The sequence below is a fragment of the Diospyros lotus genome, chromosome 7, assembly GCF_014633365.1.
Source record: "Diospyros lotus cultivar Yz01 chromosome 7, ASM1463336v1, whole genome shotgun sequence".
NCBI lineage: Eukaryota > Viridiplantae > Streptophyta > Magnoliopsida > Ericales > Ebenaceae > Diospyros > Diospyros lotus.
Genome location: NC_068344.1, coordinates 33346453 through 33360635, shown reverse-complemented (window position 1 = coordinate 33360635; position 14183 = coordinate 33346453). Strand labels below are relative to the sequence as shown.

Sequence of the window (14183 nt, the reverse complement as noted above, 5' to 3'; positions counted from 1 at the left end):
TTCTTGTGGGTATCATGTATTATGTCTCTTATCTGGTGTGTTGTTATGTATCGTTATTAACCTCTCCTATGTGTGTGAAACGGTACGTGAAAAACTCTTAAGATTAGAAATTTTACCATGAACACCCGAGAATTAAACAAAGAAAAGACATTGTATGTAGTTGGAAGTAAGGAAATTATTTTCTGTTGAGGTGATTCAGCCAACCACCTTGTAAGCTTTAATGCCCTGATCTGATCGTGAAGGGTTTTATTTTTTTCTGAAAAGGAAAAGTTAAAAGAGTAGGAGAAGGAAAAGTTCACTGTCATGGAAAAGAAAAGGGCCGTCTGATATCTCACCCACTTGAGTGCAGAGAAAAGCCTTCTTCTGGGGCCTTCTTCTGGGGCCTTCCTGCATGTGGAGACAGTGAAAGCCCCTAATTCCATTTCCAACTTAACAGTGTCATGCATTTGTCGCAGTACCACTGTGTATGATGGTACTTTCAGATGCACTGACATTGCACATACAATATATACTGTACCCATAATAATTACATGGAGTTTCGTCTTTATCTCTATTGCGTGGATTCGGTTTTATAAATTTTAATTTTTCCATCAATTCTAAACTCTTATTTATACTCTTCTCTTCTATTTCTTGCTAAATACTCATTCTCTCCTCGTAAAAACATTTATTGATTTTATTTTTACATTATCAAATTATTTTTTTAATTATGTTTAAAAAGGTTCTTTGGAGACTAGATCAACCCTAATAAAGTTAGGATTAAATCAAATTATCTTAACTTTATAGTCTCATTTTTTATCCTTAAATATAAGTTAATTCGACCTTATATAAATAATCTCGTATTTAATTTTATCTTTTATTACATAATCAGGTATCTATACCATTGTGCATGTTAGATTTGACAATGACATACATGCATACATACTCATACTCTCTCTTCATATGTATCTATATATATACATATATATAATCACAGAGGGAGGTAGAGAGGTGTAACAACTCAAGTTCACAGAGAGAAAAACTGTCTCTGTTGTCTCCAGAAGCAGACAAGTGAAGTTGGGCACATTGCCATGCATGATAGAAACATATGCCCATCACAAGACCTTCAAGTTTACTTCACATCTCTTCTAATATTTTGACCCTAATTTCATGCTAAAATGTGTGCTTAATTCAAAGACACAGACGTCCAAAACCTTTGACTTCAATTGTGTTTCTTTTCTCATCAAAATCAATTCGTTTAAGGTTCAACTTCTCAAATCCAATGCTTAAGAAAGAATATTTTTTAAACTCGTAACATTCACCAAATCTGTGGCTCCAATCCACATGAATGTTCATTAATTTCGAATTGAATTGTTCAATCTCTATGCAAGTTGACTTATCCTTGATGAAATAGTTAAATTAATGAAACTGAACATACATTTGGAATATTACACATTCATATTAGACCCTCCACATTAATGAAAATAATTATTTAAAAATGATAATTTGCCGAGTTTGAATTGGCTACTTTCTCCTATTCTTATTCTCACATCTCATTTTCTTTTCTCTATCTTTATTACATAATTTATTTTATTCTCTATTAATTCTCATTTTTTATGATAATGGGTATTCATTGTAACCTATAAATAATAAATTTAAATTCAAATACAAGCAAATAATAATTGGGTCATGCTATTTGTACATCATTTATGTACATCTTGGACTATATAAAGCACATAAATGACATAAATATTTCTCACCTCATTGCACCTTACCACATTGGGTGAGGACATTTTAGACATTAGTACATCATTGTGTAGTTCAAGATGTATACAATGATGTACAAATAACATTTTTCATAACAATTTGATAAAAAACTTACAAATATTAAGAATCAAATATGAAAAGTTTTAAATTTCAAGGATCTTTGTCTTGTTTTCGGGCCAACACTTCATTCGTTTTTGTGTTATATTTTAATGTCTTATATTTTAAATTATACATACTATAATTCAAATGGATGAAATAATATGTAAAAAATAAAAACTTAAGAAAATAAAACATAATGAGAAAAGCTTCATATTGTTAAATTTAAAGAAAAGATTTAAACATTAAAATATTTTATTTTTTTTTCATTTGGTGGATTTAGCAAATAACCATTCAAACAGCTACATAGGTAGCAGGGGTATATGTAAGATATTTGAGCATTTCAAGTCTTGACCTTTCCTGAGCCCAAAGAACATAAAGCTGCTTAGGAGAGATGAAACTTGAAACCCAAATGCTACATCTATTGCATCATATTTAATATTTTGTGTAATACTTATCACTGATGATTTGTATATATATAAAAAAGAATTATCATCAATATATATATATATCACATAAAATATTAAAAATTTATATTTAAATAACATTTTCAAACGCAGAAACATGAAAGGGAGAGGCGAGAGAGAGAGAGAGAGAGAGAGAGAGAGAGAGAGCAGGGAAAAGGTGAATATAAAGCATTTTCATTTGGGTTGAGAGAGAGAGTGAGAGAGAGGCATGTTTGTGTTTGTTTGCCTTCCTGGAAAAAAGGGCAGCATTGCCTTGCCAAGCCCCAACCCCAAGACACATGAGAATGAAAGCCCCAACATTGGCCCCCACAGCTGCTGGGTCTGAGAAAAACATGGCTGTCTCTTTGTCCACTGCCTTTTCTTCCTCCATTCTCATTTCTCATTCTCAAACCTATCAATCCCCCATTTGAGACCCTTCCTATGCCTAATCCATCTCACCCCATTTCATTCAAAATTAAGCAATTTACACACCCATATATATTATATATATTCTTCAACTAAATTTTTGTACAGAAGAGAAAAAATGTTGTTGGCTCTTTTCTTGATAGTTAAAAAGTTTGTTTATCGAATCATAAAAGAATATCTTTAATATAAAAATCTTTCATTTTATGAGAATAGAGAGATTATCGTATTTGTTGTATATATTTTTATTTCAATAGTTTATATTTATTGAAATTGGGTATGGCATTTTTTTAGTGATGTCTTTTTAAAAAAAAATAAAGTTAATATAAAAAAACAAAAATGCAAAAAAATTTGACACTTTTTATGACACACTCACGCAAATGTCAAAATTCAGTGTCCTTGAGACATTTTTGAAAAGAAAATGATTCTGTCTGTGAGAGGGTCCTAGGATCTGGTGAGGAAATAAAGAAGAGTGGGATGGATGGTTAAGGCGTGGGGCATCTGTTTAATGTTAGCAGCACGCGAGCTTATCACCCAAAATCATGAGCTAGAAACTTAATTTTACAGAGAAAGGAACTATAAGAGAGTCATAGTATTTGATTGTACGTAATAGATATGTACCATGGCAATTACGTTTCATACAAGACACTATGTTGTGGTATATATCCTTATTATTTTAACTAAAATAAAATAAACAACCACCTGCACCTCATTTTTATGAGTATAGAACGATATTAATAATTATGGAATAAATGGAGTTTTGTTTTGTAACAGTAGAAATTATATATATAGTAAAAATGAAGAGAAGGGTATATCGAGTTGGGGTTCCCAAAGAAGAAGGGTGCATGTAAAGAAAAGGGGGAAGTGGAGAGGCAAAACCCAAGATGAGTGTCCCCCGGCAGAGGCCCAAGGCAGGACTGCTTTATCGCCGGTGTCGCCGCTGCCTGTGTTCCTTTCTCTTCTCTTCTCTTCTGTGGATTTTCACCTTAATATAATAATAATAATATATAGTCTCATTAGAACTACTAAAAGGTGTGTGAATTAATGTGATATATAGAATAATAGTATGCCATACTTTCTACCTACACAGTTCCGAAACTTCTTTTCTACAGTCATTATTCCTTTCCCTGCTGCTGACATTCTGCATTTTTGTTCCCAAGATTTTCTCCCTCTCTCACACGTGTTAGCCCAGTTTGGCGTTGGATTGGATCAAATACAATACAGTAGATTAAATATTTGATAAATTTGGCCCAGCGCAATACTATGCAATCTGATCAATTGCTAATGAAAAATTCAAAAATTTCTGGGTTTTTATTATATATAGTATGATGGATGGAAAATGAATTTGCCATGGGTGCTTGATTGACACTTGGCTGGATTAAAGAGCCTAGAAGCTTTCAAAAATGAAATTAGCTGAGATTAACAAAATCTTTGGGTAAAAAGTATATACCCATTTTCAAATTCAAAGCAAACTAGCTAACTGATCTTATCAAGAATAAATATAAATTGATCTTTTTGTGATTTGGTTTTAAAGGAGAAACATAACAGACGAGAGCAATCATATGATGAAATGGGTTTGCAAATAAGCCAATACGACTATCTCATGCTCTGATGAGCTCAGGATTAAACTAATGGAAACCCAAGCATGGCAGAAAAGCTAGTGCTTAAAATAATGGCGGATGGAAATGAGGGGGAAAAGACCTTGTTTGGGGTTGGGTTGGGTTTTTGGTGGAGAATATTTCAGGTGCATGCGCGAGAGAGAAATGGAGTGAGTTTGATTTTTATTTGAGTACAAAACCTAAGCATGGCAAACTCTAAAGCAAGTCTGCTCCCCCTTGAAATCATTCCCCTCACCTTCTTCCCCTTCCCATCCCGAGGCAAACCCTACCCTTCTTATACCTTCTCTTCCTCTCCTCTATCCCCTCATCTTCCTTCTATTCTCTCCTCAATCACCCTTTTTTGCTTTCTCCTTCTGTTTCGGGAGTTGAGAGATACTGTGTGGTGAAGGAGAAGGTCTGAACCCCTTCGCCTCGCCTCATTTACATTGGGCTTGGGTAGGGTGTGATGGGTGTCTCCACTCAGGTGGATGTCATCCAAGCAATCGGCATTACTCTGCTAAGCTTCAATGATTCCGGTGGAACAATCCCTTCATTGGTTGGAGAAGACGATCTTTTTTCCGGCAAAAGGTGGCAACTGGTGATGAAATGGTGTTGTCATGCAACTATATAAAGCCGGCCAAAGTGCATAAATTTTTTTATACACACACGCACACACATACATAGTTTCCATCGCTTTCTCTGATTTTTCCTCTCATTTTGCTGCCATTTTGATCACAACCCTTATTTTTTTCAATATCTTTGTCTTCATGTTCATATTGACCCTGGCAAAAGCAATGGCGGCAGCCGGCCAAAGGAACCATAAAAATCCACTTTTCTTTGGTTCCTAACTCTCCATCTCTCAAATTTTTCCTTCTCTTAGGTGACAACCCTCCATTCGCTACCTTCGTCTTCAAAACCTCGCCTAATTTTCTAGGAAAATGACATTGTTGTCTAGTCCTTGTACTTTTTTTTTTTTCTAGGAATATTTCTTTCCATGTTGCTTAAACTAGCCAAGCTTCGTGGCACCAAAAAAGTCTCGATGTAATTGGCTCAATCGAAGGAAATATCCACAAATCATGATGATTTGGAAAACCCCCCACGTCAACTTTGGCACCTCAACCACCAACAATGCCTTCATCTCCACCTCTTACTCCATTAACCTAAACTGGCTTTGTCCCCACTGATCAATGAACATGTATTATTGTGTTTGGTGCTTTCTTTTCTCTTTATTTAGCAAAAGGCGCCAAGCCTTGCAGGAGAAGGCTAATTACCCCACGTAACATTAACTCTTCCATGCACAAGGTTTTATATATATTTTTATAGCAACTTAATTACTTAGTTTACATTCAATTAATGTATAGCTTTGGGAGATTACAGATGGTTGGTGATTTAGGAAGCAAAGAAAGCGATATTGGTGTGGTTCAATCCGAAGACGGATTTACGCTTGTGAGTTGTAAACGACGATCTCAGATTGAGCCGCGCCAATATCACTTTCTTCCTCTGATTCATTTTGATCAGTAATTAATTCTCTTCCTATCACAACCTCCATGTGGTTCTCTCCTATACTGTTCGATCGATTGGGGAAAATTAATATATATGTGCCAATCGATCCATGTCTGAAATTCTTATCCTTTCGCGTTCGATGAAACAGTGCTGCTGTTTTATTCATCTTGTCGCCTATTTAGCAATTCTCAATGGCCACCCAGATTTGATGTATCGATCTCCAGGTTTGCTATCTCTTGCTACTAATCAGTTTTATATTATAATTATTTTCTGGTTTTGAAGTGTAACATATCAATGGCTGCATGCATCGCTCCATTTATGATGCAGATTTATACAATTTGGATAGAAAAATCCTGCAAAATATGTAAACCAGAATCATTTTGGGCAATCCAGCTTCTTACTTGGCAGTGATTTCTTTTAATTAATTCATATATATATATATATATTATACAAATGCCAGCATTCAGAGCAGTGAATCTTCCAGGTGTTCTTATAACAAGCTAGCTATGAACTCAATATCGGATCCACGAAGAACCAAAGCAGTTTCAGAAAGGTGGTAGCTAGAATCTGCAGCTTTGCAACTTCATGGTCTGATGGCCGTATATACTGTAATGACTTAATTTGTTTTGCTTATTCATTTGTACTTACTTCCAATTGTTAATTAGGAGAATCAAACAAAAAGTATATATTTTGTGTATTCTTGATGCTCATTTTAATTGGTTTTGAGGTGATTCTGAGAAAATTACATATCCATTAATATCTGTATCTATTATATATAATCTGGTGATTGAATAGAAGCATCCACGACATCCAAGCCCAAAATGAACTGTAACAATATTGGTCACCTGCATATGCATAATTGTACGTCTATGCTGTGATAATGCCAGTCCCCGACTCCCCGCCCTTATTGGCTAGGGTAAAGCATAAGGAAAACAATGAATACTTAAGAAGAAATTAAAGGGTGACTTGTGCTGTGTAAAAAAGAAAAATTAAAAAGATTTATTGAGTGATATTTGAAAGTAATAGTTTATTTTTTAAAGTTTTTAGACAATTTCAAATGGATGAGTTTTGCTTATAATAAAATATAACATAATATAAATATAAATAAATGAAACCTTATATATATATATTTCTAATATTGGAGATAAAGACGAATGAAGGCCTCAAACCTATGCAGATAATGGTATTGGACTACAAATATAAAAGATAGATAAAACATATATATAGAGCTGTGAAATTAACGGTTTGGGAAAACATCATAAGAGTTCTGCTAAGAACTAGAAAATAACCTAAGTGTGATGACTTACAGGGCACGGTGAAGGGCAATGAAATGACCCAAAAAGATCCCAAAAGTTTGTTGATGCAGACACTGGAAATTATGATGAATTGGATAAATATGATAGTACTTAAGATAATCATACATAAAAATTAATTTTAATATTGATGAGGGTTAAAAGATCGCTCGATTTGCAATATATTTATGCACTCTTTGGTTTCTATATAACGTCGAGATTGTCTCTTAGCACTTGTCAGGCTTGAATGTGTTTTAAACGAGCTCTTTTTGTAAAAAATGAGGATGATATTTTGTCTTCCAGTGAATTCTTCAATACTTAAGGTAGTTCCTATATTGATGTATAAATGTATAATAAATGTCGTACCTGAATCATTATACGTTGTACTTTTTATATAAGTAGTTTGTATAATCAGTTAAGTTGATGATATATAGACAGACAAATGTATTCTTAAGGTGAATTGATTATGAGCTCAAACTTGACCCTAACCCGCTTTGATGCAAGTTTGGGTTGTCTGTCAATCGACCTTAAGAAGTAGACTTAATGTTTTGGATTTTAATACACAATTCTCAAATTTAAATTATTTTAAACTTTTCAATAATGCCCCATCATCAAATATAAAAGGATAACAATTAATATAAAAACAAAATAAATTATAATAAATTTCAATTGACTAATATAAGAATATTATTTTTCTACATAATATTGTCATAGAAAGGGCTCAACGATCATAACCATAAAAATGTTTGCTCGTCGTTTTGATGACATTTTTTATACAAAAATTCTATAAGAACATATATATATGTATATATTTCTTATAATTAAATATGAATGTAAACACAGCCAGAGCTTAGAAGTCTACTGGCATTAATAATTATTGACTATTAATTGACAAATTAATAAATTGAGTCCCTTTCCTTATGGCAACTACTATTGTTCATTAATTATAATTACTAGAGTATGAAATAATTTAGGCATTATAAGATCAGAGTTGTCAATTGGGACAACACAGCCCCACATTGCCCAAGCGTGCTGCGTGCTGCCTGTTAGGTATAAGTTGGGCCTCATTGACCCAACCAACCCCCCCCCCCCCCCCTGTTCAGGCGAGGCTCATGACAAACTACAAACTATGCCAATCCAATGACTTTAATTAGAGGGTTTGTCACTTCTATTCTATTAATATAATGGCATAAAAGAAGAAAAAAAAAAGCATTTATGAGCTTAAATTTAGAGCCGATGAAATTGGTTGGCGATAACAACGAATTGTATGGACGTCTGAGGTCACTTTGGAGGTGTCGATCAAATTTGGACTTATTCCGATCCCATCGGCATCCGGCATCGCTTTTTATGTCAGCTGTGGCCATGGGAGCTCTACTTTTTATCAGAAAAGGATAAGAATGAGTTCAGGCAGGCAGAGATGACTGGCAGCACAGCAGCTCAACTTTGCAAGAATATATATATATATATGCACATATCACCTAACTGTAACTTCCCACTTACACATTCAGCGCATTAGTTAAAGTGTTGATTTAAACGGATCAAGCTTCTGAAAGGTTACTCCATCATTTCATTTGAGAGAGTATTGTTGGCTCTCTATTATATGACACCTAAATATAATATAAGTTAGTTTTATGTAAATTAATGAGTGAGTGAGTGAGTCTACTCATTTTACATGTTCTGTCCTGACATTGAAGTTGTTTAGTCTCATGGGTGACCCTTTTTATCTAGAAAAAGCAAATGAAAACAAAACAACAAAAGGGTAGTTTAGATTCTGCCCAAATTTACTCCACATCGAATCACTAATTGATATGAAAAGAAGAAAAAGTTTCCTTCCTACTTTTTGTTCAACCTCACGCCATCTTATTCTTCCTTACATTCAATTTCTTTTATTGATATATGTATATATAAATTTTTATTTAAAATATACTAAAAAAGAGAAATTTCAGGCGTCGTTTTATTATACGTGAGTTCTCAAATAGATCGTTTTATCTTAAAAAGAAAATGATATAAAATTCAGTGTAAAAAAAGAGATTTTTATTTTTAAGACTATCTTATCTAACCCACTTTCCATTTAGATTATTTCTATCCTTTCTTTACTTTTAATTTCCCTTTGAGCTATTATTTAAATCTTATTAGTTAACAAATAATTTATCTGCATTAGTCTTAAATTTATATTTTTTCTAACAAAATAATCCTAAGCCACAAAATTTTGTAGGGTTATTTTATCCCAATACCAATAACATTTACATTTAGATAGCGTTCGTTTAAAGGAGCAAAATAAAATTGTATCAATATAAAATTGAAATATTTGTTGAACAAAAATATAGAATAATCAAGATAAGAATAAAAAACATTTCAAGATTTTTACTTTGTTCAAATTTTTGAAATGTATTAGGAGCATATGAGTTATTTTTTAAAAAAAAATTATTTAAAGGGAGAAAAAATAAAATTTATCTAAATAATTTAAGATAAAAAAACATGTGATTTCTTTTTTTTAGCAGTTATTAAATAAATTTGACAAATATAATAAAAAATACTTTTATTTGAAATGTTTTTCATATCTTACTTTTTCTAATCCATATATTGATTAACAATTAAGATAGTTTTATCTTTATAATCTCCATAAATATGCTAAATTGCCTGATCGTAAGTTGGTAGAGACACTTTTGGACCATTGCATATGTGCATTTCAATATGTGAAGTTCATCTGGGAAGCCGCATATGAAAATGGAAGTTCTATCTAATTACAGCCATATCACACACACACATGTATACACATATCAATTGGAAGACAAGCAAGATGCAAAGAAGGATCCATATCAATAGTTAGATATCAATTCTAGTGTCACCATTCGGATCGATGGAAAATAATGTACTGTCTCTCACTTTAGCCTCAGGCTCTGTCAAATCCCAAGCAACCGAATAATTATAGCACAAACATGAACTATTGGCTTCACACAACCCATTTCAATGTAAGTTGAGCTGATCAAGGTAGAAACTGGCTTCCCATTATTTACAATGCTGCCTGCTGGTGTTTACTGGCGAGTCCCGCATGCTTCTAGATTGTTTGTAGCTCAGCTGGTGAGCTCCATCTGGCTTCTTCTTGCGCCGCCCCTGTTGAGATAGCCGGGAGTGGTAGGATAGTATGGCAAGGTCGTTGAGATCCTGCAACGGGTTGAGAACCTTCACAACTTCATCCATTGAAGGGCGCGATTTTGGATCTTTGCTGAGGCAGTTGTAACCAAGCTGAGCAACTTTCTGCACCCCCTTGAGGGAGTAATTCAGTTCCAACCGAGGATCAACTAGGTGGTAGACCTTTCTCTTGTCGGCTAAATATGGTCGAGCCCAGGTGACAAGGTTCTGTTCCCCACTCGGGCGTTTCTTGTCCATTGACCTCCTGCCCGTTAAAATCTCAAGAAGCACCACGCCGAAGCTGTAAACATCGCTCTTAGAAGTCAAGTGTCCTAGGGAGTAGAAGTAGAACCATGAGGACAAATTCAGGGTTGAACCAATCATTGGAGGAACAAATCTCAAAACATTCAACCTACCTCGGGTGAGATTCCTAATATTATTGTAAAGATAAAACCGATATTTTCATTTTAACAATTGATTTGAAGGCTTGTTGATTCTGCTACATTTTCTTAAGCAGATGGATTTTGTTTCCACGTAAATTCAATTTGTCAATGAAGTTTCATCTCTTAAATTGATTACTCAAACTAGTGGATACAGGTATGAGTTTATACCTGTCATTACATACTCAGGAGCAGCATAGCCATATGTCCCAACAACCCTTGTGGAAACATGAGTTTTGTCTCCCTGAGGCCCGGCCTTTGCCAGACCAAAATCTGAAAGCTTTGCGTTATATTCCTGTGAGGAAAATGTACCATTTAGTAAAAGTCTGGGTTAAGGAAAACATTTTGATATTATATTTGATCAATCCTTAACCACGTACTGAATCAAGCAAAATGTTAGATGTCTTGAAATCCCTATAGATGACAGGTTCGGGGCCTCCATGGAGAAATGCCAAGCCTTTAGCAGCACCAAGTGCAATTTTGATCCTGTTTGACCAAGGGAGAGGTATGGTCCCTTCAAGAATTTCACCAACATCGGCTTTTGTTAATGAAACAGAGTACAGTTGCACCATTAAAAAAAACAACTAAGCTTTAATCATAAGTTGGCAGATTTTTTTCTTCTTTTCTTGAATAGAAAATCAACAGTAGATTTTAACCAAGTATTGGAACAGGCAACAACTGAAATAGCGCTGGACCTTACAAAATATTGAGAGAATTATAAACCATTATAGAAACAAAATGTAAAACTCTTCACGATTGGCAAATCTGTGAAGCATCCACCTCCTCTCAGTATACTGAAAAGTAATATTTGTTGGCATCAGACTGGCATTCGCAGTTTGGGCGTTCACCCAGCAACTTCTTTCAAAGGCTTCAATCCAACTTCATTCTACAAAGTTGTGGTTAAAACAAAAGAAGGGGAGAGAAAAACAAATTTTTCATACGAGGCCGACCACCAACTAAAACTAAAGGTCCTTATCTCAACACCATCTTACAATCCAAAATTCCTACTAGATAAATAAATCCATATCATGTACATCCACGATGGATAAATTAACCCGATTAGGTGTTATCTGTACTGCATCCAAAGAGATGATGAGAAAAATCCAAAAGAAGAAAAATTGGTTCAAGATATCAGTAAAAAAGAAGATGTGGTAAATGAATAATCGTGCCAGATCAAAGTTTGGATACCACAACAGGCAGAAATAGCTAGCCAGGCAATATGATATGTAGGAGAATTAAGCAAGAAAATGTCCACACTCACTTCTGAAAAGATGGTTTTCAAGACTTCCACGTGTCATAAATTCGTACACAAGCAGCCTCTGGTCATCTTCGATGCAATACCCAATAAGTTTAACAAGATTAGGATGGTGAAGCTGTCCGAGGAAGTCTACTTCGGCCTGCAAGCAAGAAAAGTCATCTCACACACACTCCAGTTTGGCATCTCACGCGCGCGCGCGCGCACACACACACACACACACCCCATCTTCTCAACATTAATGTACTAACCCAAAGCAGATAATATACTAACCACCCATTCTCTATGGCCCTGAAGACCATCTGGCTTTAAGCTCTTCACTGCTACTGTAACCCCTGATCCGGGTTTTGCTGGTGCTGTTCCATTCTCCTCTATCCACCCTTTGAAGACATACCCAAATCCACCCTCCCCAAGAATACTGTCTGGTCTGAAATTTCCAGTTGCAGATTTAAGCTCCTGAAAGGTAAACTGGAACAGCTGGAAAGGAGATTGGCTTTCTAATGGCGGTGGTTCAGGATTATCTGTTGAGTTTTGAGCTTCATTGGGAGCACACATCTCCCGGTTGCTCGCATTAAGGTACCGCGTCTCTGTAGCTGTATTGGAGAATCTGTGTTATATAATATCTTTTCATTTACCGCAATTTTGGAAAGCGGCGAAAAAGCCCCATTGAAATAGCATAAAATCCAATACATGAGAAACCCATTTCTCATTTTGTTACATTTTCTTGGAAACCAATGAGATGAGAATATGCAGCCATGTACAGTTTGAATACAATTGGAAAAAAAGAATGAGACACAATTTCCATTTTCCAATAACATGAAAACATGAGTTGTACATCTAACATAAGGATCCCAGTGAAGAACCTGCTTGTCATAAATTTTTAACAGAATGGAGAAAAGAAAGACTAATTAGTAGATGTCCAAATTGAGATCTCCTTCAGCATCTGAAACTTGAAGAATATAGAAGGCTACTGAAATGGTTTTGAACCACTCAAAATGCAAATCCCAAGCAAAAAGTGGAACCAAGTGTAGAACCACTTTTGAATTAGAACTTACAAACAACTTTATTGGATTGTTGGGACATCTCAGAGAGAAAGGGAGAGAAAAAAGACCAAGAAAATTTCACAGAGATACAAACAAAGCTAGGCACACGAACTAGAAATTTAGGCATCATATGAATAATACGGAAAAAAACCCATAATCGGGGCGACAGATATTCAAATTTGTAATACACTGATGTGCATATATATAACATATACGCATTTATGTATTTGCTGTTATATTATGATATACCTGCATCATATACAAGACCGGTTCTTGGGATGGTGTTGGCAGAGTCTTTGGAAGCGGTGGCCTTGCAGGAGCCTCTAACACTGCGCCTGAGAGCTGCCCAGCAGCCGCACTTCTTCTCCATGGAGCTTCCCCACCACACTGCCTCTCATGGGCTGCCACTATAATTACTTAGAGATGAGACCCAGAAGAGATTCACCATGTTTATGAGGGGAAGAGGGTGAAAAAAAGAACAAAAACCCCAAGAGAGAGAGAGAGAGAGAGAGAGAGAAAAGAACAAGGAATTGTTTCTTGTTGCTGTGGGAGATTGTTGGCACAATCATCACCATCATCACAGTGTGTACAAAAAGAACTTTTCCCACCACCTTTTCTGTGGGGAATGCCAATGGGCATCTCTCTCTCTCTCTCTCTCTCTCTCAAGAAGATAATTACCAAAAGGGGGCAGTGAAGGAATATTGCAAAAATCATCTTCCATTACCAGTGGGGGAAAAATTGGGACAAATTTTTCTTTTTTCTTGCTAGTTTTAATTATAGAAGAGATCTTCAGCGACAAAAATATAACTTTGGCTTTCGGCTCCATAACTTCCTCGCTGTACTTCCCTAGTGGATACTGGAATTTTTGGATGTTGATTTGTGAAGCATCATTTTCTTGACTCCATTCTTTTTACTCTTTCTCATGTTTTCTCTTAAATCATCCATTTGCAAAGATCACAAAACATGAAAACAATCTCTCTCTCTCTCTCTCTCTCTTTTATTTTTTAGGATTCCAGTACATTTTGACAAGTCTATTAAAGACTGTTTATGATTATATTCTCCTCTCATTAAGGCAGAAAGCAAAACAAAAAATCTTTCTTTCTCTTATTGGGTGTTATTATGTTATGTGGCTCCTTTTTTTTCCTTTTATTTTCCACTCTTTCTCTCAATTAACAGGGGTTCAATTTAATTAATAATTTTCTTAAGAATTTC

At 35.0% G+C, this 14183-nt stretch overlaps 1 protein-coding gene and 1 long non-coding RNA gene across 2 annotated transcripts; one reads left to right on the top strand and one right to left on the bottom strand.

Annotated features, from left to right (window-relative positions):
- Positions 1 to 9902: 9902 nt before the first annotated feature.
- On the bottom strand, positions 9903 to 13363 carry LOC127806596 (serine/threonine-protein kinase PBL35-like). The gene is made up of 6 exons (XM_052343981.1): positions 13221 to 13363; positions 12202 to 12521; positions 11935 to 12070; positions 11054 to 11187; positions 10845 to 10968; positions 9903 to 10565 (listed from the first exon to the last, which is right to left on the bottom strand). Exons 1-6 carry the CDS (start codon positions 13339 to 13341, stop codon positions 10111 to 10113), a joined length of 1290 nt encoding a protein of 429 aa, XP_052199941.1. The 5' UTR covers positions 13342 to 13363; the 3' UTR covers positions 9903 to 10110.
- Positions 12358 to 13484, top strand: LOC127806597 (uncharacterized). The gene is made up of 2 exons (XR_008024448.1): positions 12358 to 12504; positions 13263 to 13484. It is a non-coding gene; the product is annotated as an uncharacterized LOC127806597 (long non-coding RNA).
- Positions 13485 to 14183: the final 699 nt, after the last annotated feature.